The sequence below is a fragment of the Aotus nancymaae genome, unplaced genomic scaffold, assembly GCF_030222135.1.
Source record: "Aotus nancymaae isolate 86718 unplaced genomic scaffold, 86718_ANA_hifiasm-v0.15.2.pri h1tg000049l, whole genome shotgun sequence".
NCBI classification, from domain to species: Eukaryota; Metazoa; Chordata; class Mammalia; order Primates; family Aotidae; genus Aotus; species Aotus nancymaae.
Window position 1 is genome coordinate 6,333,347 of NW_026988463.1, and position 20,378 is coordinate 6,353,724.

General features: G+C 42.7%; 2 protein-coding genes across 2 annotated transcripts in view; one reads left to right on the plus strand and one right to left on the minus strand.

Moving 5' to 3' along the window:
- RBFOX1 (RNA binding fox-1 homolog 1) overlaps positions 1-20,378 on the plus strand; it is a 2,526,943-nt gene that overhangs the window by 1,159,185 nt on the left and 1,347,380 nt on the right.
- Positions 1,939-2,163, minus strand: LOC135269011 (mitochondrial import receptor subunit TOM6 homolog). The gene has a single exon (XM_064362440.1). The coding sequence runs from the start codon at positions 2,161-2,163 to the stop codon at positions 1,939-1,941; it is 225 nt and encodes a 74-aa protein (XP_064218510.1).

A 20,378-nucleotide genomic window follows, 5' to 3' on the forward strand; every position in this document is an offset into this window, starting at 1 on the left:
TTTTTAACCTTAAAGGAATTTAAAGTTGTCTCTGCCTCATTAAGTAGCTCAATTGGCTTCAAAAGCATTTTTTATTTGTACTGAAAATGTGGAAACTGTCAACTTCATCCTATTTTTGAAGTTTTTTTTTTTCCTATAATGTGGCCTTCCATTGTGTAATAAACTTTAATAAAGTGTCTGTCGTACAACTGAATGGCATTTCATCCCAAGGTATGGTTTAATGGCATAAACAGAGGGTCGAGGGAAAAATAAATTGAGATATTTAAACAGAATAGGCACAAAACTCTAAATCTTTCTTTGCAAAGTTGACCAAGGATGCACAGAATGAGACAGAAATAACTGTCAAAGGGATTAGAGATTGATCTCGAGATGTTCTGGGGAGGCATTGATGGGTTTACTTATTTGTTTAAATAATTGTGTTCTTTAGAGTTGCCTAATTTTTGCGCTTCTGTGGGTTTAAATAGACTCGAATTGAGGTTGTTTCTGGCAAGAATGAGTCACATTTTTGAAGGGAACAGCAGCAACGGCACGACAGACAGTTCGGAGACTAAATACCATTTTTTAAAGTTTCCGAAGATTAAATAGAAAAACACTCCAGGGCGTAGCTAAAAGGCTAACAGGAGAAACGAATTTCACATAGAAATCAATCGCTCTGTTCACTGACACCCAGTGACAGAACTAATAATTGTGTCCATGTAAAGTCAGACCCTCTTGTTACTTTTTAATGAAGTCTGTCTGATTCTGTGATATTTTTGGCCTAGGAAATGAAAGAGATGTTTTATTAAATGAAACCAGGTATACATAGGTAAAGTATCTGAATATAAGTATATAATTATATCATACAATAAAAAGCAAATATAAAAAAAATTGGAAAGACATGAATGTAGTTCAAATAAGCTTATTCCTCCAAGAAGCCTTTTCCGTGTTTTCAATGGAATGGTGGCTGTATTTTGCATTTGAGCAATGGCACAAAGCCACTGGAAGGGGAGGAAAGGTTTAGCCTGCCCCTCTTGGATCCTTATGCCACAACGTCTGTTCCCTGCTGTACGGAGAAGTCCAACTCTCCTTTGCAAGCCAAGAAAAATAGGACCTTTTTCAAATTGCGTGCTTCTAAGATGCTGGCAGAATTCAACAGTGCTTTCTCCAAACAGTATAAAGCTCTTTACCTGATTAAAGCTGGTTATTTGCTTTGCCAAGGTGAAAAGTTTTCTTATATTTTATCTTACCTTTTCCCCTCTCTTCTCGTCTTATTTCCTCTCTCACCCTCTCTCCCCTCTTCTCCTCTTTCTCTCTTTCCCATCTTCCCTCCAACATTAAAGACATTTGGTGCGACCTCAGCATTAGTATCAACACCCACCTTGCCAAGGAGAGTGTAACTCCAAGGAAGCTTCTTTTTTAAGCACACCCCATCTGTTCTCTGTTGGGCCCTTAGTGTACCTTTCAGCTGGCCATTTTTCCCCAACGTCCTTGTGAACACGTGTGTGTGTGTGTGTGTGTGTGTGAACATGTGTGTACACACACTTTCACGTTGATGGAGACATATGGTCATATGGAGGATCTATGTGGTCCTCTAGTTGTGTGTGTGTGTGTGTGTGTGTGTGTGTGTGTGTGTGCAGTGTTTATTTCAAATGTTTATTAAAACAGCATTGTTATTTCTCAGGACAAGAGCAAAGATCACCCCCTGGGGAAGCTTAGGAACTTTGTACAGAACTTTACAGAACAGAGGCAATACTGTAGCTTAAACCCGTCTGCTGACCAGAGAATGGAATTCTGCGTAGACTCAAGGAACAAAAGGAAGCTAGGCAGGGCTAAGGAAAAGGAAAGTGCCCATTGAATCACACTTCAGCTGTCATCAGGGCTCATCTTGTGACGGGCACAGATTGCAGGCTGTTTTTTGGAAGGTTCAGGTTCAGCACAGGGTTTCATTTGTCTACTTGGCTACAGCCTTGGCTTAGGTGCCATAAGGTCAGTGTCACTCAAGTTCCTGGCCAGCCAAACTCCCGCAGCAAAGAGTCCCAAACTGAGGATCGAGTTCCTCCAGAAGTCATTCCTATCAGTGGCAAAGCGGTAGATGCCCCAAAGCCAATCTCCCACGTTGTCCGGTATTTCGGGGGTTTCATTAGCAAAGCTGGGAATGCTCACTGGGACCCCACTGGAAGCCATGATAGGAAGCTTCCCTCTAGTTTTTTAGTTTCAAATGTGATGTGTTTTTTCTGATATCTGAAAGGGAAACATCTTTCTGTGTAATTTCTCACTGCGAATTGCACATTTAAACCCCATAGATATCAAAGGACGTTCTAAGATCAATCTCTGGGTGAAAAAGTTGACCTTTTGTCTCCCTCTGCCTGGTTGGCTGACTTGGGAGAGAGTAACAGGAGGCAAAGGGAATGTCAGAGTGGAGGAAATTCCCATCCTAGACTTGGTGAGGGGCGGGGGGGGTGCAGTTCTTTTATGATACTCATTCTGTTCAGAGTACCCCACTTCCGTTCAAAACTGTGATAAGAAATATGGATATGCGCATGTGACAGTATGTGTGGGAGGGTACCTCCTTCAATTGTAGCATCTCACAGGGAGAGGTCTGGCAAAGGCATAATCATCAAAATTGATGAGCCCAAAATGGGATTCACCCTTTAAAAAAAAGGTTTTGATAAAATTAGCTTTCCTCTTAACAATCTGGGAGTGCTATCAGAATAGCAGCTATAAATCTGTCTGGTTGGGCCCTCTCTTCTTAAAATAGATAGGTGGGTAGATGGATAGATGGATGGTTAGATGGATGGATAGAGGGACGGATGGGTGGATAGGTGGATTGATAAGTAGATGAATGAATGGATGGGTAGATGGGTGGATGGATGGGTAGATAGGTCGATGGATGAGTGGGTGGATGGATGGATGTATGGATCGATGGATGGATGGATAGGTAGGTGGGTGGATAGATGGATGGATGAATAGATGGATAGGTGGATGGGTAGATAGGTGGATGGATGAGTAGAAAGTTGAATGGATGGATAAATGGATGGGTAGATGGGTGGATGGATGGGTGGGTGAATGGATAGGTGGGTGGTGGATGGATGGATGGTTGGATAGGTGGGTAGATGGATGGGTGGATGAATAGATGGATAGGTGGATGGGTGGATAGGTGGATGGATGTGTAGAAAGTTGAATGGCTGGATAAATGGATGGGTAGATGGGTGGGTGGATGGGTGGATGGATGGATGGATAGTTGGGTGGTGGATGGATGGATGGTTGGATAGGTGGGTAGATGGATGGATGGATGAATAGATGGATAGGTGGATGGGTGGATAGGTGGATGGATGAATAGAAAGTTGAATGGCTGGATAAATGGATGGGTAGATGGGTGGGTGGATGGGTGGGTGGATGGATGGATAGGTGGGTGGTGGATGGATGGATGGTTGGATAGGTTGGTAGATGGATGGATGGATAGGTGGGTGGTGGATGGATGGATGGTTGGATAGGTGGGTAGATGGATGGATGGATGAATAGATGGATAGGTGGATGGGTGGATAGGTGGATGGATGAGTAGAAAGTTGAATGGCTGGATAAATGGATGGGTAGATGGGTGGGTGGATGGGTGGGTGGATGGATGGATAGGTGGGTGGTGGATGGATGGATGGTTGGATAGGTGGGTAGATGGATGGATGGATGAATAGATGGATAGGTGGATGGGTGGATAGGTGGATGGATGAGTAGAAAGTTGAATGGATGGATAAATGGATGGGTAGATGGGTGGGTGGATGGGTGGGTGGATGGATGGATAGGTGGGTGGTGGATGGATGGATGGTTGGATAGGTGGGTAGATGGATGGATGGATGAATAGATGGATAGGTGGATGGGTGGATAGGTGGATGGATGAGTAGAAAGTTGAATGGATGGATAAATGGATGGGTGGATGGATGGGTGGGTGGATGGATGGATGGGTGGATGGATGGATGGGTGGATGGAAGAATGGATACATATATGTACATACATTTACATTTTTAATAGGTACATCTTATGTTCTTCAAGTCTCTGTCTCGGGGGAGACCGGGCACTGGGGTGGTGGCGTATGCTATCTTTTCTTGCAATAAGACCGTGAGAATGAGACCACTTCACCAATTCTTCTAGACATGTTTTGAAGCAATGTGGTATAGTGGGAAGAACACAGGATTTGAGTCACTGGAAGCTAGATTTAGAGCGGAGCACCATTACTTTTTAGCTTGCATACCTTTGGTGAAGATAGTTAACCTCAGTTTCTATGTCAGTAAAATGGAAAAATAATGTCTAACTTGTGGGTTGTTGAGAGAATTAAAAGATGTCTAGATCTAGACTGTTAGTGCTTAGCACAATATCTAGAATAGAGAGGGCGTTTTGATTAACGGGAGCAGTGGCTGCTACTTCAGCTGCTGCTAAGGATCTTTGTCTTTCTTGTTTTCACTTTCTCCTCTGTCTCTTGGTATGAATTTTTTTTCCACAATACATTTTAGAAATAGAGGTTACGTTCTAACTCCATTAGCTCCTTGCCTGACTTTCATATAGTCTCTGGCTGAGAAGATGGTGGCCATTCTGTGTGTGTGTGTGTGTGTGTGTGTGTGTGTGTGTTTCTGTGTGTGTATCTGCCTGTATTTATATCTGTATCTAGAAAATATATATTTATACATGAAACACATATACACACACATATATATGTATATGTGTGTATACACACACACACACACACACATAAAATTCTGGAAGGTTCATCTTGCTGGAAGATATATGTCTTCATATGTGTACTTGGAAGTTATATACCTTGCTTTTGACAGATGTTCTGAACTCACCATACCTTTTAGATATTGAACTGTAAAGACTTCTTCATTTCTATTTTATTTTATTTATTTATTTGTCTATTTTTCAAGATGGAGTTTCACTCCTGTTTCCCAGGCTGGAGTGCCATCGTTCAATCCTGGCTGACCACAACCTCCACCTTCCCAGTTCAAGCGATTCTCCTGCCTCAGCCTCCCGAGTAGCTGGGATTATAGTCATGCACCACCATGCCTAGTTAGTTTTGTATTTTTAGTAGAGACGGGGCTTTTCCATGTTGGTCAGGCTGGTCTCGAACTGTCAAACTCAGGTGACCTGCCTGCCTTGGCCTCCCAAAGTGCTGGGATTACAGACATGAGCCACCGTACCCGGCCTCTACATTCCTGTTTTATACCTTTAGAATTGTGAGTATTTTAATAAAAATTCCCCTGACATTTCTCAAATACTACATACATCATGTTCCCTACTTTTTTTCTTCATGGAGAGATATGAGACAGTGTTGAGCAATCCAGAATAAGCTAGAATATAAGGAGGTAAGAATGGACTTGTTGTGTGAAACGCGATGTGACACCACCTGTATCTTCTCTACATCACGCTTCAAGGAGGTGAGGATGGCAAAGACCATTGGTGCGTAGTCATAGCATGAAGAAATAATGACTACTTACCATGTGCCAGGTTCTTCTGTAGGCACTTTAGATAGATAATTGTATTTAATCTTCATAGCTAACTTAGGGACTAGGTGCTACTGTTATCCCAGTTTTACAGAGGAGGCAACTGAGTCACAATAAGCTCAAATGACACACTCCAGGTGGCGGAATGAGCATTAAGCAGAGCCAGTAATAGGCACCACTGTCTTTTGGTCTCAGGAATCTGTGCTCTTTTGCTTTTCTTCTCATAAAAATTTGGAGTGGCTCTCTCTATTGAGTCTCTTTATCTATTTATTTATTTAGAGACGGAGTCTCACCCTGTCACCCAGGCTGGAATGCAAAGGCACGATCTTGGCTCACTGCAACCTCCGCCTTCCAGGTTCAAGCAATTCTCCTGCCTCAGCCTCCCGAGTAGCTGGGATTACAGGCATCCGCCACCATACCTGGCTAATTTTTTGTATCTTTAGTAGAGACGAGGTTTCACCATGTTGGCCAGGCTGGTCTCAAACTCCTGACCTCGTGATCCGCCTGCCTTGGCCTCCCAAAGTGCGGGGATTACAGGTGTGAGCCACAGTGCCTGATACCACTGTGGGTTCTTCTGTGTGTCGCCATTAACAAGGAGCATGTCCTACACCGTGAAAGTGCACGTGACAACATATGTACTTCTTTTTGAAATCCCTGTTTTCCCTATGCTGCCAACTGGAGCTTCACACTGTTTTCTTCCTCATCCCACATCAGCAGCTTGTCGCTCCTGCCTGAGCTTTGGAAGTGGCAGCTGAAGTTCCGCCTCAATGCAAGTGATAAAACTAGGGCAAAGTGAATGAAGTGGGAACTTCAGTGTTGGCACGTGGATCCCAAACTTGGGTTATACTGAATTGTCAGTCGGTCTATATGTCACTGTAGGTTTACCCCTTCTTGGATGTTCTTATGTATTTGAAATTAGGTAAAGCTAAAATTGTGAATATGTAAATAAAAATTATGTAACAACATGAAAGAGGGAGCTGGGGTGTTTTGCTTTCATATGATGGGGACTAATGCCTGCATGTTTTTTATTGTACCTTTTGGACAAGTAGGATGATTGCTATTGAAAAAAAAAATGGATTATGATGCCAGGGGCAGAAAGCAAAGATGTTTTCAAAGAGTCAGAAAGACTATATGTTCCAACCGCAAAGCCATCCTATCTTCCTCCAATTACTGGGGTTGCCTAAATCCTCAATTCCTACTGTGAAATGCAAACCCTTGTTGTTCCCGCTTACCTTTTGGCCACCAGAATACTTTAGGAAAACCTAATATCAGTATGGCAGGTAGAAGTAGCGCAGAGTAAGATTCATTTGTGTCTTGATTTGGGGGACATAAATGTCGTGTTTGCTTTACATGTCGCGGTTGCCACCTCACACAGCCTCTTTGAAATTGTTGCCACCATTCTGTACCCTTCCTTTTCTTCTCTTTGTAAGCTTAAGTTTCTCATTCATTGACTGTTTTTCTCTTGAAGTTTTAATCTTCAAGAGATTATGCGTTTGAAGCTTGTATTATATACCCTGAATGATAACTATTGAAAATATCTCAGAGCTCACTGGATTCCTCTTAATCCAGGCTTTCCAGAAAGTGGTGCTGGAACCATCCCCGGAAGCTCAGCCTGCCCAAAACCCCATGAATCTTCAGTCTGCAAGGGCAGAACCAGATAATGAAGATAGCGTGCTAGCAGATAGTAGTTTTCTGATCTAGTCCCTGCCACACATACCGAAATGCTTCAGCTTTCATTTGGGTTTTATTTCCTGTGATTACATTTATCGTGCTGGTTCCTAATGTAGAGCTTCTCAGTTCTCTGGGTTTGCATATCTGCATTCACATCTCCTTTCAATTCATGGCACCTCATTTAGTTCTCACATGCCAGTAATTCCTCTGCTCTGTGATCTAAGCTTCCACTCATGCCCTTATCCTTTAGCTCTTAAATTGCTGGTAAAGTATATGTTCATCTATTTTACCACTTAGGGCATTGTCATATACAATAGGTTTATTCACCATTTATTGAACAAGTGGTTATCAGTTAGTCATATGTACCAGGCCAAGTTTACACATGACAGGCACATCAGTAGATAACAGAGGAAGAGCCTGTTGGAAATAGATGCTCGGTGCCATAATTTTTGTAGGTAAAAGCAATGGAGAGATGGGACATGCCTGTGAGCACATCCAGCACAGGCAGAATGTACTACGTGCCTCTAAGCATGACATGTTTAACAGCTACATAGGACAGGGCTTAACAAACTTATTAGCACACTTATTCTTTAACAAGAAAGGAAACTTTAAAAAGGAACTTTTGTACTTCCTACAGAGCCCATGCCCTCTGTTTTAATGTTTGTAGTAGCATGGGTTATAAAGGTTAAAAGAAAAACCCAGAAGCAACCTAGCCTGTCATCAAAATGAGAAGGTAAAGATGAATTGTGGTAACATAACATAATGGAATACTATAGAGTGATGAAAAATAAACTAGGATGAACCTCACAATTTTAATGTTGGGAAAAAAACAAGTAGCAGTTGGATATGTTATCACCTGTGTAAAATTGAAAACATGGAAAATAATGCGAAACAAATTAGTATATTTATTAGGGATATATAGGTATTTACATGTATGTATGTGTGTGTATGTATATATATATTGGGGAAGAAACAAGTAACAATAGGATATGTTGTCACTTGTATAAAATTGAAAACATGGAAAATAATGTGAAACAAATTAGTATATTTATTAGGGATATATAGGTATATGCATGTAGGTATATGTGTGTGTGTGTGTGTGTATGTGTGTGTGTATGTGTGTGTGTGTGTGTTTGTGAGGGATAACTAGGGGATTTCTAATCTATTGGTAACATTTACTAACCTGGGTATAGGAAGCAGATATGTGTTATATTAAATATTATACTGCTTATGTGTCTTAAGTATGCCATTTTAATTTTTTTGTAAACAAAATTGATATGTTCACTTCAAGTTCACCTAATTTTAAAAGATCCAGTTGATTCCTTAGATGTATTCTGCTGACCTTGCTGGGTGGGATTGTGGAAAGATTGAGAGGATTGGTTAAAATAGTGGGAAAACGTTGTGAAAGAAAAAGAAAGGAGGCATTGTTTGAGAACTTTGGCCTTATACACAGCAGCTCTACCCAACAGTGCAACTACTCATTATCCCTAGCACTGAGGGAAGAATGGCTAATTCAGGTGCAAGTTCTAGTTTGTATGAATTCCTCTCCTTAGTCCTAAAGTTGTTGGGAGGGAAGAGATCTTTCTATGACCTCGAAGACTTGTAGGAAAAATCTGTGTTGTTACTATCATGTTCCCCCACCCTCTTTCCTTTCTAAGTTTTAATTACCCTCCAACATACACCTCACGTAAAGTTTTTCAGTATCATTCATTTTCTACTCACCTTCTATGTACATAAATACATACATACATTTATATATTTAAAACTCTTAACTTTCTTAGTGTCAGTTTCAGACATATTTCCTGGTTAACTGTGAATACGTCAGTGTGTTCCTAAAAACAAGGCTGTAACCACAATATAGTAACAAAATCAAGAAATTTAACGCACGGATATAGTCCTCTGTTCTCATCCACAGTTTCATCAGTTGTCCCCGTAATGACCTTGATGGCAGTTTTGTTCATGGTCCAGAATTTAATCCATCATGCATTTAAATTTAGTTGTCAAGTGTCTTTACTGTCTGTTAATCCACACCAGCAACACAGTCTTGCTTGGTCTTTTATGGTCTTGACATTTTTTAGGAACACATACCCTCGACTGTCCATTGCCAAATCACCTGAGGAGAGCGCTTCGATTTTAACTAATCATTTTTGCAAGTTTAGTTGTTTTAGCTGCTACAAAAAAGTATGAGTCTTTTAAAAAGGAATAAAATTTTGACACATGATACAACATGGACGAACTTTGAAACATTATGCTAAGTGAAATAAACCTGTCACAAAAGGGCAAATGTTGTATGATTCTACTTACATGAGGTACCTAGGGTAGTCAAATTCGCAGAGACAGAAAGTAAAATAGTGGTTACCAGGGACTGGGGGAGAATAGAAAGGGGAGTTGGTGCTTAACGGGTATAGAATTTCAGTTTAGGAAGATGAGAAATTTTTAGAGTGCTGATGTTAGCTGCACAAGAATGTAAATGTTCTTAATGCCACCGAATTGTATACTTTAAAATGATTAAAATGCTAAGTTTTATGTAATCTTTATTTTTGCTACAATTTTTTACAAGAGAGTGGGTCCTCAATATATAAATATGGTGTAAATTAAAATAACAACAACAACAAAAAGAACACAGGGCAGTTCTTTATTTTGTAGATGACCCTGAATTTGGGTTTTTCAGCTGTTTCCTTATGATCCCAATTAGGGTATACATTTTTGCCACAGATACCCCAGGAGTAATAATGTCCTGTTTTTCCCAGGGTGCCATATTAAGAGGCACGTGATATCGGTTTCTCTATTATTGGTGATATTAATCAGCCCTTTGGATCATATGATGTCTCTTAGATATCTCTCCTAAAAACTTTCCCACTGTAATTAAGAAGTAGTTTGGGGGTGGGAGAAAGGTTTTAGACTTTTAAAATACCTATTTGCCTTCAATCCTTCATTCACTAGTTTTACCATTCATTGATGGTTCTTGTCTGAGTCAATTTATGATTATTATGAGTATCAAATGATGGCTTTCTAACTCCATCACACTTACATTTATGGGTTGACATTCTATTTCCTTTCCTATACAGAATCATTTAATTATTTATTTTCATATAGCGTAATGGATTCATGTTTTATTCAATGGATTACAATCAGTTACTTTCATTATTTGTTTTGACGCTCAAATTGTATCATATTTATTCCCTGGGAACCCCCTCACGCTGGCCCCTGTATCCTTTTGACATAAATCCATTGGCACCAGAAGTTATTCCAGGTTCATCTTTACTTGTCTTGCCCCAGTCCTAGAGCCACCCACTTTTCCACAGTGCAATCATTCCTTTTATTGGAGAACGGTAGTTAGAAACACAGTTCTAGGCGATGATGGCTTCTGGGCCTTCTAAAGAGATAATATAGATAGAACTAGGAAAAAAATACACACATGCACACACACACGTATATATAATTATCTTTTAAAAGCCAAGAATTTGTTAGTCCTTCCTAAAAATTATGCTCGTCCCAACAGGATACATTATCTAGGTTAAATTTTCCCTGCCTGTCTGATATCGCTTATTATTACTAGTTATCTTTTATCTGTCTATTAAGCTGTGAGATCCTTCAGAAGACAGACTTCATATTTTTTGTCGTTTTTGTATCCTCATTGCCTAGGAAAATATCTGGTACAGATTAGATACTAATATTAATTCCTAGGATTGTTGGGTGAAATGATGGTTGGATGAAACAATGGTTAGTTAGGATCATTGGGTAGGAGGATTGTTGGATAGAATGGAGATTGGGTGGAAGTATAATTGGATGGGAGGATGGTTGGTTAGGATCTTTGAGTAGGAGGGCGATTTGGTGGAATGGAAATTGGGTGGAAGTGTATAGTTGGATGGAAGGATAATTGGTTAGGATTGTTGGGTAGCAGGATTGTTGGGTAGAATGGAGATTGGGTGGAAGTATAATTGGATGGGAGGATGGTTGGTAAGGATTTTTGCGTAGGAGGATGGCTGGGTGGAAGGGAAATTGAGTGGAAGTATAATTGGCTGGGAGGATGGTTGGTTGGGATCTTTGGATAAGAGGAGCATTGGGTGGAATGGAGATTGGGTGGAAGTGTATAGTTGTGTGGAAGGATAGTTGGTTGGGATCGTTGAGTAGGAGGACTGTTGGGTAGAATGGAGATTGGGTGGAAGTATAATTGGATGGGAAGATGGTTGGTAAGGATCTTTGCATAGGAGGATGGCTGGCTGGAATGGAGATTTGGTGGAAGTATATAGTTGGATGGAAGAATATTTGGTTAGGATTGTTGGGTAGGAGGACTGTTGGGTAGAATGGAGATTGGGTGGAAGTATAATTGGATGGGAGGATGGTTGGTAAGGATCTTTGCGTAGGAGGATGGTTGGCTGGAATGGAGATTTGGTGGAAGTATATAGTTGGATGGAAGAATATTTGGTTAGGATTGTTGGGTAGGAGGACTGTTGGGTAGAATGGAGATTGGGTGGAAGTATAATTGGATGGGAGGATGGTTGGTAAGGATCTTTGCATAGGAGGATGGTTGGCTGGAATGGAGATTTGGTGGAAGTATATAGTTGGATGGAAGAATATTTGGTTAGGATTGTTGGGTAGGAGGACTGTTGGGTAGAATGGAGATTGGGTGGAAGTGTTCTTGGATGAGAGGATGGTGGGTTAGGATCCTAGGGTCGGAGGGTGGTTGGGTGGAATGGAGGTGGGTGGAAATGTATAGTTGGTTGGAAGGATAGTTGATTAGGATCATTGGTAGGAGGATGGTTGGGTAGAATGGAGATTGGGTGGAAGTATAGTCAGATGGGAGGATGGTTGGTACAGATCTTTGGGTAGGAGGATGGTTGCATGGAATGGAGGTGGGTGGAAGTGTATAGTTGGATGGAAGAATGGTTGTCATGCAAGAGGATTTGGGTTAGAGGATGGTTGCATGAGAGGAGTTGTTAAATGGAAGAATTATTAAGATAAAGGATTATTATGTGGGAAGACACTTGTGTGGGAGATGATCTGCATGCCTTATTTAGCAATGTATGCCTTTTTTGTTATACTTCTGTACTCATTGCATTCAGGAACTGTTTAAGAAATTATTTTGGTTCCATTTGGTCTTTCAGATAGTAGGTGTTCATTCAGTATCTATTGATTGTCTGAATATGACTTTCAGGAACAGGAATGGGTGATTTATCTTTGGATTCTTGGCGTTCTCCGTAGTGCTCAGCTTGGCATAAATACATATTTAATATTCAATTTGACAGTAAATCAGTTAAAAAACCACAGCAACATAATATCTCCCCTATTTAGCTTATCAAGAAAACTAAGGCTGCATATCAGTTCCTTCAATACTGAGTGTAGACTTGATTCATTCTCTCTGGATATGTAGTTGCCCCGAAATTATTCAAGTAGCGGTTTCTACTTGGCAAGTATTTCAAGAAAGGAGGGCATTGTTTAGCTTTGTAATTATTCACTGGGTCATGTAATCAGGAAACAAACTTTCACATTGGTAGAAGGGTTACACCACACAATTTGGGACCATTTCATGATCAGGCAATTGAGGCTAGAAATAATTATTTTAGGGGTGGATAGATGTTCTGAATACCTATTTTAACCATTTCTATTTTCTCATACTAACAAAATAAGTAGTGAATTCTTCTCACACTGATATTGTGAAAGGAAAGGAAACCCAATATTTTGGGCTATTTCGTTTTTTTGATTTTTGGATCTGTTATGTGTTCTGGTGTCTTTAGAGAAAGTTTTCATATTTGAACCTTAGAAGAGAAGACAAGTGCTGTGTAATGTATGTAAGAACAAGAAGAGACAGTGCTCTAGCTGAAAATGTCTTTTCTCCCAGTAGTTTGTATCCTGGCCAAGTGTTCTTGTACAAAGCAACCAAGTAACTTTTTCCCATCCAGCTATAAGAACGAAGAGACTGTTATTGCTACAGGCTGGTATTGAGTAATCGTACATAGGTGGGGCGGGTTGAAGGCAATCTGAATTATAAAACGCCTTCCTTTGAAGTGAAATCAATTTTTATTCTTAATCTGTGAACATGAGATGGGAACAAATAACTTCTGAGTGAAATAAAGATTTCTTAGCCTGTCAAGATTTATCTTATCAGGCTGAAGAGGTGGGATTCCTGTTAGCAACTGGCAGTTTTAAAAATCCATTCGCCTGAGGAAGTGTGAAAACAGTCTGCAGAACAAAGACACTGAGCTATCACTGCATTGAGTGCTCATTTGCTCCTTTTTTTACATTTCCTGCTTGAGACCTCGCCAGGTCCAACTTTAAAACATTTGCAGGCTAATGGGAGTGTGTGCACGGGGAGTATCAGAAATCATTTCCTTAGGGGAGGAGGTGTTTTGTGGTGCAAAATGTTGAGGTTCTGTTGCCAAAACACTAACTGAAATAGGGTATTTTCTGTGAACTTCATGGGTGGCTTTCAGAGGGAATTCTCCATGTCATTCTCTGATGTCTTTTATTGGCCCTTGTTTTGCCAGAGTGGAAGAAAAAAAAAGCACCTTCCTCGTTTTATTTCTCTTTTAACAAAGAAAGCCAGAATAATTCTGTAAGCGAAAGTCATGCACATGTGGAACTTTGGATGCAGCTCTAGAGTATATTTTTTTTACCCTCCTACAAAACAAAGCTAAAAGAAGAAAACTAGTATTTCTCTAACATTTTTGGGCAGAGGATCGTTTCTGGGCAGGGGGAAAATGCCAAAGCCTGTGTAGTGTCTCTCTCAGCTCATTTGAAAATACTCTGGGAATATAAGAGACCCCTGTGGATTCTCTGCCCCTTCTGTGATGTGTGCAATCATGTCATTGCTGGACGGCCCCCTTGGAAGCCGGCCAGCCCAGCCTCTTCAGCGTCCAGATGGGAACCCAGAGGCACATCTCACAGCGGACTGTTGATTAACCCAAGGTCATCTGGCTCTGGTTTGTGGCAGAGCTTGAATGAGTACCCAGAGGTTTCCAGAACTTCAACACAAAGGGTATCCATGATGAACAGAAATTTCCCTAGCCCTTCTCTCTCCCGTCCCCTGCATAAACAGTGCAAATAACACACTCCCTCCTTGGCCAGGACCCAAAGAACTATTACCATACAGATGTCTTCCTGTGCTTTGGGGGACCAGCAGGGCTGCCAGTGAACTTGGATGACTCTTTGGATCACCCTACTGCCTCCAGCTCCCCCTCCCTTTTATTTCATGACTTTCATGACTCAGTCGTTCTATTTCAGCTCATTTACCACGTGTATAGGGGTACATTCCGTGACTTCTCAGACCAAGGCAAGCCCCGTTCGATGATTTCTTCTTCTTTTATGATGTTGTCTCCTATCACATTTATCCCAGTGGAAATTTCATATTGATAACTGTGATTCTTTGAGTGTTGTCTCTTTCTGCCTAGACTTAAGATCCTCAAGATCAGTGGTCTTGTCATTTATGTTGCCCCTTAAGTCCTGTAGCCTGGCACTTAGTGGGGAGGTGTGTTTTGTTTTTTTGTTTTTTGTGAGACAGAGTCTTGCTTTGTCACCCAGGCTGGAGTGCAATGGTGTGATCTTGGCTCACTGTAACCTCTGCCTCCTGGATTCAAGAGATTCTTCTGCCTCACTCACCACCACATCACACCCGGCTAATTTTTGTATTTTTTGTAGAGATGGGGTTTCACCATATTGCCCAAGCTGGTCTAGAACTCCTGACCTTGTGATCTGCCCGCCTTGGCATCCCAAAGTGCTGAGATGATAGATGTGAGCCACTGTGCCAGGCCTGGTTTTTTATTTTTTTTTTTTACAAGGGCCACAGCAAAGTATCACAAACCAGGTGGGTTAAAAAAATAAAAACACACAACAAGAGGGATACTCCGTCTCAAAAAACAACAACAACAACAACAAAAAACCAGACACGCATTCTCTCGCTGTTCTAGAACCCAGAAGGCTGAAATCAGGGTGTTAGCAGGGACGTGATCACTCTGAAGCCATTAAGGGCAAATTCTTCCTTGCCTTTTCCAGTTTCTGGTAGTTGCTAGCATTCCCTGGCGTTCTGTGGCTTGCAGCTGCATTTCTGAAAACTGCATCACTCCCAGCCTCTGTTTACATTGGCGTCTGTTCACATCATCTGTCCTCTACGTGTGCATCTCTGTGTCCAGATTTTCTTCCATTTGTAAAACCACCAGTTTAAGGCCCCAACTAATGGTTTCATGACCACTGTGTTAGTTTCCTAGACTGCAGTAAGAAGTATCACAAGCTCAGTGGCTTAAAATTACAGAAATACATTTTCTCACAGTCCTGGATGCTAGAAGTCTGAAATCAGGGTATTAGCAGGGCCGTGCCTTCTTCAAAGGACCCAGGGAAGAATTCTTGCTTTCCTCTTCCAGCTTCTAGTAGTTGTTGGGAATCTGGCAACCCTCAGCTTCGAAATGTGTCACTCTGGTCTCCGGCTTGGCCATCACCTGGCCTTCCCTGTGTGTCTCAGTGTCTCCAAACCTCCCTCTTATAGAGATACCGGTCCTCAGACTGGGCACATCGGCTCACACATGTAATCCCAGTACTTTGGGAAGCTGAGGCAGGTGGATCATTTTGAGCTTAGGAGTCAAGACTAGCTTGGGCAATGTGGAAAAACTCCATCTCTACAAAAAAAATTTTTTTTAATTAGCCTGTCATGGTGGCTTGTGCTTGTGGGCCCAGCTACTCGGAGGCTGAGGTTAGAGGATCACTTGAACCTGGGAAGGGGAGGTTGCAGTGAGCCAGGGTCATGCAGCTGCCACTCCAGCTGGGCAACAGAGTGAGACCATGTCTCAAAAAGGAAAAAATGACATCAGTCCCTAGATTTAGGGCTTATCTTAATTCAATATGACCTCATATTAATTACATGTATAAAGAGCCTATTTCCAAATAAGCCCACATTCTGACATTCTGGGGTGCCGTGGATTTCTGGGGGATGTCATCCAACCCATTGTACAAGGCAGTACACGTTTATTGAATGCATGAATGAATGACAGCGCTGTGGGCCCCAGCAAGTCTCAGCTTGGAGAATTGAGTCGGCGTGCCTGTATAGAATCTAGAACAACAGGTACTTCAATGGAATTTGGGAAGGGTCAGGGTCTGTGTTAACAGAAATGGGAAAAATCCTCCGAGCGCCTCACCCTCTCTTAAAAGACTCCTCAAGATTGCTTTGCTGTTCACTCCTCTGCAGAGTGTTTTTAATATGTCTATTTAAATGCAAATTTTGACTTTCTGTCTGTAATCATATAAAATGTTTGGCACTAAAATTTTAATCAGGAATGTAATTTTATATAGAGGCAGTAATGGAGTGATAGCCACACATAACAGAGTGAAGCTTCCCCGGCGTGGATCCCCAGCCCTCGAAAGTGCTGGCCTCCCTGCTCCCAGCTGAGCCAGGAAAACCCTGCTTGGCTCCAAGAGGTGCTTCTCAAAAATGATTCCTGATCTCAGGCATGTCCCGTGTCCTGCCACCAATCCTGGTGCTTCCTTGTCCTTTAAAATCCAAATGGGGTGATCGGGTGTTCTTCCTCTGTGTCCTCTGGTCTTCTAGCATCCCGGATAGGCCACGGATGTTTAGAAAGAGCGACTCCACCCTGCTCCAGCCTAAGATGATGGCTCATTTATCAAGACCAGGCTGGAGGCTCAGCCACCAGAGCTTCTGTTGTTTGGGAGGAAGGCTGACAGCAGCAGATGTTTGTCCTCGCCTCAGCTCCCTGCAGCCTTTGAGCTCCATCTGCCGCGCACTCAGGCACAGCTGCCAGTGTTTCCCCTCCGTACTCACCTTTCATCTCTCACGGAGGCCCGGGCTTCATGTATCTGGGCCCAACAGGGAGATGGTGGCCCAGACCGTGCGACCCTGGTGCCACGATCCTTCCCAACAGCTCTCCGGGTGTCTTTCCGCACTAGCCTGCCAGCGTGCTGGAAGCAGCTCCAGTGGAGGTTGTTGAGCAGGGTTGCAGTTGCAGCCCGTCACTCTGGTCTTGCCGTCCCAACTTGTTAGGGCAAGAGAGTCAGATCACACAGTCATCTCCAGACGGTATCATCTGATGGAGTGGGAGCATGCACGTGTCCTCCCGTTTCTAACTAAGGTGTGCATTGTCTCAGGGCCTTTGCAGTGTCTGCTCCCTGGTCCTCAATGCTCTTCCTCATTGGTCATCCCGGAGCTCAGCCCAAATGTCCCCCTTCTGAGGGTCGGCTGTCGGTCTTCCGAATTAAACCATCTGCCACCCCACCTCCCATCACTGATGGTCTCAGCAACCTCTTTATGTCCCTCATTGCCATTATCGCAATCTGTAGTTCTCATCTTTATATTATCTCTTGAATGGTTCTTTGGGAGGATTACTCTTCCTAGAGGGTGCAAAATGGATTGCAGGGATGGTGAGAGGTGGGCGGAAATGTTGGAGACGGGACGAGGGTGGAACTGGTAGCACTGATCTTCTTGAGAGAGGATTGGCCCTGGAAAAAGAAAGTAGCAATGGAGAAGGAAGTAATTAGACACAGAAGAGAACTCTTCACGTGGGAGGTGAGGAGAATGGGTGATTGTGATTGTGTGTTAGGACTGAGGAAGAAGGAGGAGGATGCCCAGCTTTCTAAACTGGGGATTTGAGTGGATGGGGATGACTTGCCGAAAATAAGGAGTAGGTTTGAGTAGAAGGATGCTGTGCTCATTTGGGAAATGTTGAGTTCTGGGCCCCTGTAGAAGACCCAGCTGAGATTTGCACGTAGGTATCCAATGGAGAAGTCATCAGAGAGGTGATGGTGCTCAAAGCCGTGAGAGTGGTAGGTGCTTCCCTGGGAGAGAGGCAGGATGAAAAACTAAGGTTGCCCAAAATTAGGGCGGCCACACCTCCCAGTTAGCCGAGATATTCCTGCCTTATATCTGTTGTTCCAGCATAATTTCTAACAGCCCCCCGCCCCACCCTTTCAATCTCACGTGTCCCAGTTTAAACAGTAGACCATCTTATGTGGTCATCCTACCCACATAAGAAGGTTGGGGAAATTCAGAGTTTAAAGGAGGACATAAGAACCCACTGGAAAAAAACTGAGTGTCAACAGAGGGGTGGAAAGAAAAACCAAGGTAGTGTTGGGTAATGCATGCCAAGGGCATGAAGTTGCCAAGGGAAGAATGATTCATGTCATACGGGTCACAGGTGAAGTCATACAAGGGTCAGAAGAAGTGCATTGGATTTAGCTACAAAGTCTTGATGACCTTGTAATCAGGATGGTGGGAATGTGCCAGAGGTGGGTGGGTTTGAGGAGCAAATGGATGATGAGGAAGTAGAGACAGTCAGTTCCTCTAAGCTTTGCTGTGCAAGAAAGGAGAGAGGTTAGAGGAGTTTGCAGACATGGGCATGTAAGAACAAGAGACGCTTCATGGGATGGGAGGCATTTGAGTGTGCCACGGTACTGGAAGGGGGCCTGATGGAGAAAGCTTCAGGAGAGGGGGTGTCCACAGGATAGAGCAATGTTCCCGAGGGAGAGAGAGCAGATGCGAGAAGGGACACCTTCCCTGCAAACAGGCAAGAAAGAGCAAGTTTGGGTGTAAGGAAGTCCGTAGGCTTCATGGTGGGGATTTGCAGAGAGTAGCATTTATTTTCTCCTCTGAAGTAGGAGGCATCTGAGAGGTGGGGGAGGTTGAAGATGGGAGGAAAGTAGACAGTCGCTTTAAATAGCTGCATGGAAAATGGGAGAAGGAATTCGCTCATTGAGAAGACTCTTATTGGGTGCCTTCTGTGCTCCAAGCCCTGGGAATCAACTAGTTAATAGAAGACTCCAATGGGACTGATGTTCTCCTTGGGAAAAGAACAATGACAGTGGTGGCAGCAAGGGGAACATTGGAGGCTGAAGACCCCTCCCCATCTTACAATGAGGTGGCTGTGAGTGGTGGTGGGGCATTTTTTTTTTTTTTTAACTAGAACTCAACAGCTTGGGTCTAGACACAGATAACATGGACAACTGATGGTCTAGTGATGGCAGCACAGAAGGGAAGGTGAGTTGAAGCTCTGGGGGGAAAATAAATGGCAGGTAAAGTTATGGACCATTCCATCAAATCTCGGTGTGAAACAGAGCACAGTTAAGATGTTTCTTTTTTTTCTCTTTTTCCTGTGACATGCATTGCTATTGTGAGTGTCCTTGAACAAATCTCTCTGGGGGCATACAAAAGTATTTCTCTAAAATAGGCGTTAAGAACGGGAACGCTGTGTCCAAAGGAAAACACATCATCGATTTAGGTAAACATTGCTAAATTGTCTGTTGCAAATGCCTCACCAGTTTGTGGTCCCATCAGCAGCACCCAAAGCGCCTCCTTCACATACCCTTGCCAACATGAGCCATTATCTTTCTAAGTGTTACCAAGTGGAGGGACAAACCAAAGGTCCTCACGTTTTCCTGTGTGTTCTGCTGAATGTTTGTCTTGGTGAGCATCTTTTTTTTTTTTTTTTTTGATAGAGTCTCACTCTGTCACCCAGGCGGGAGTGCAGTGGCACCATCTCAGCTCACTGCAACCTCTGCCTACCAGGTTCAAGCAATTCTCCTGCCTCAGCCTCCCAAGTAGCTGAGATTACAGGTGCCCACCACCATGTCTGGCTAATTTTTTTTTTTTTTTTTTTGTATTTTTAGTAGAGACGGAGTTTTGCCATGTTGGCCAAGCTGGTCTCAAACTCCTGACCTCAGGTCATCCACCTGCCTCAGCCTCCCAAAGTGCTGGGATTACAGGCGTGAGCCACCGCACCCGGTGGGCATCTTATTTTTTAAATTATCTTGCTGGGAAACTTGCAGTATACAGTGATGATGGTGGAAGAATTTTAGAGGACAGCTCAGAGAGGGGATACCTGTCAGGTTGGGGCAAGGGCATCTGGGAAGCTTTTCGAGGAAATCAAATGGGAGACAACAGAGTTTATCTGAGAACTGGATAAGAAGGGATAGATCCTACAGAATTTTATTTTTTCTTGTATTTTATTTTTATAGATTTAGGATGTACAAGAACATATTTCGCACCCGCATGTATTGCGTAGTGCTGAAGTCTAAGCTTTCAGTAGACCCATCAATGGAATAGTGAACACTGTACCCAAAAGGTAATTTTTCGACCCTCCTCTGCCTCCCACCCTTCCATCTTTTGCTATCTCCAGTGGCTATTATCCCACTCCATATGCTACATATTCCCACTGTTTAGTTCTCAGTTATAACTGGAGACATTTTAGAAGGAAAACGCAATGGGCTGGGTGACCTTGCAGGAAGTCAGGAGGGAGGGATCAG

What these genes read in the sequence shown, in the direction of transcription:
- LOC135269011 (XM_064362440.1), bottom strand. Translation starts at nt 2,163, where the DNA reads ATGGCTTCCAGTGGGGTCCCAGTGAGCATTCCCAGCTTTGCTAATGAA.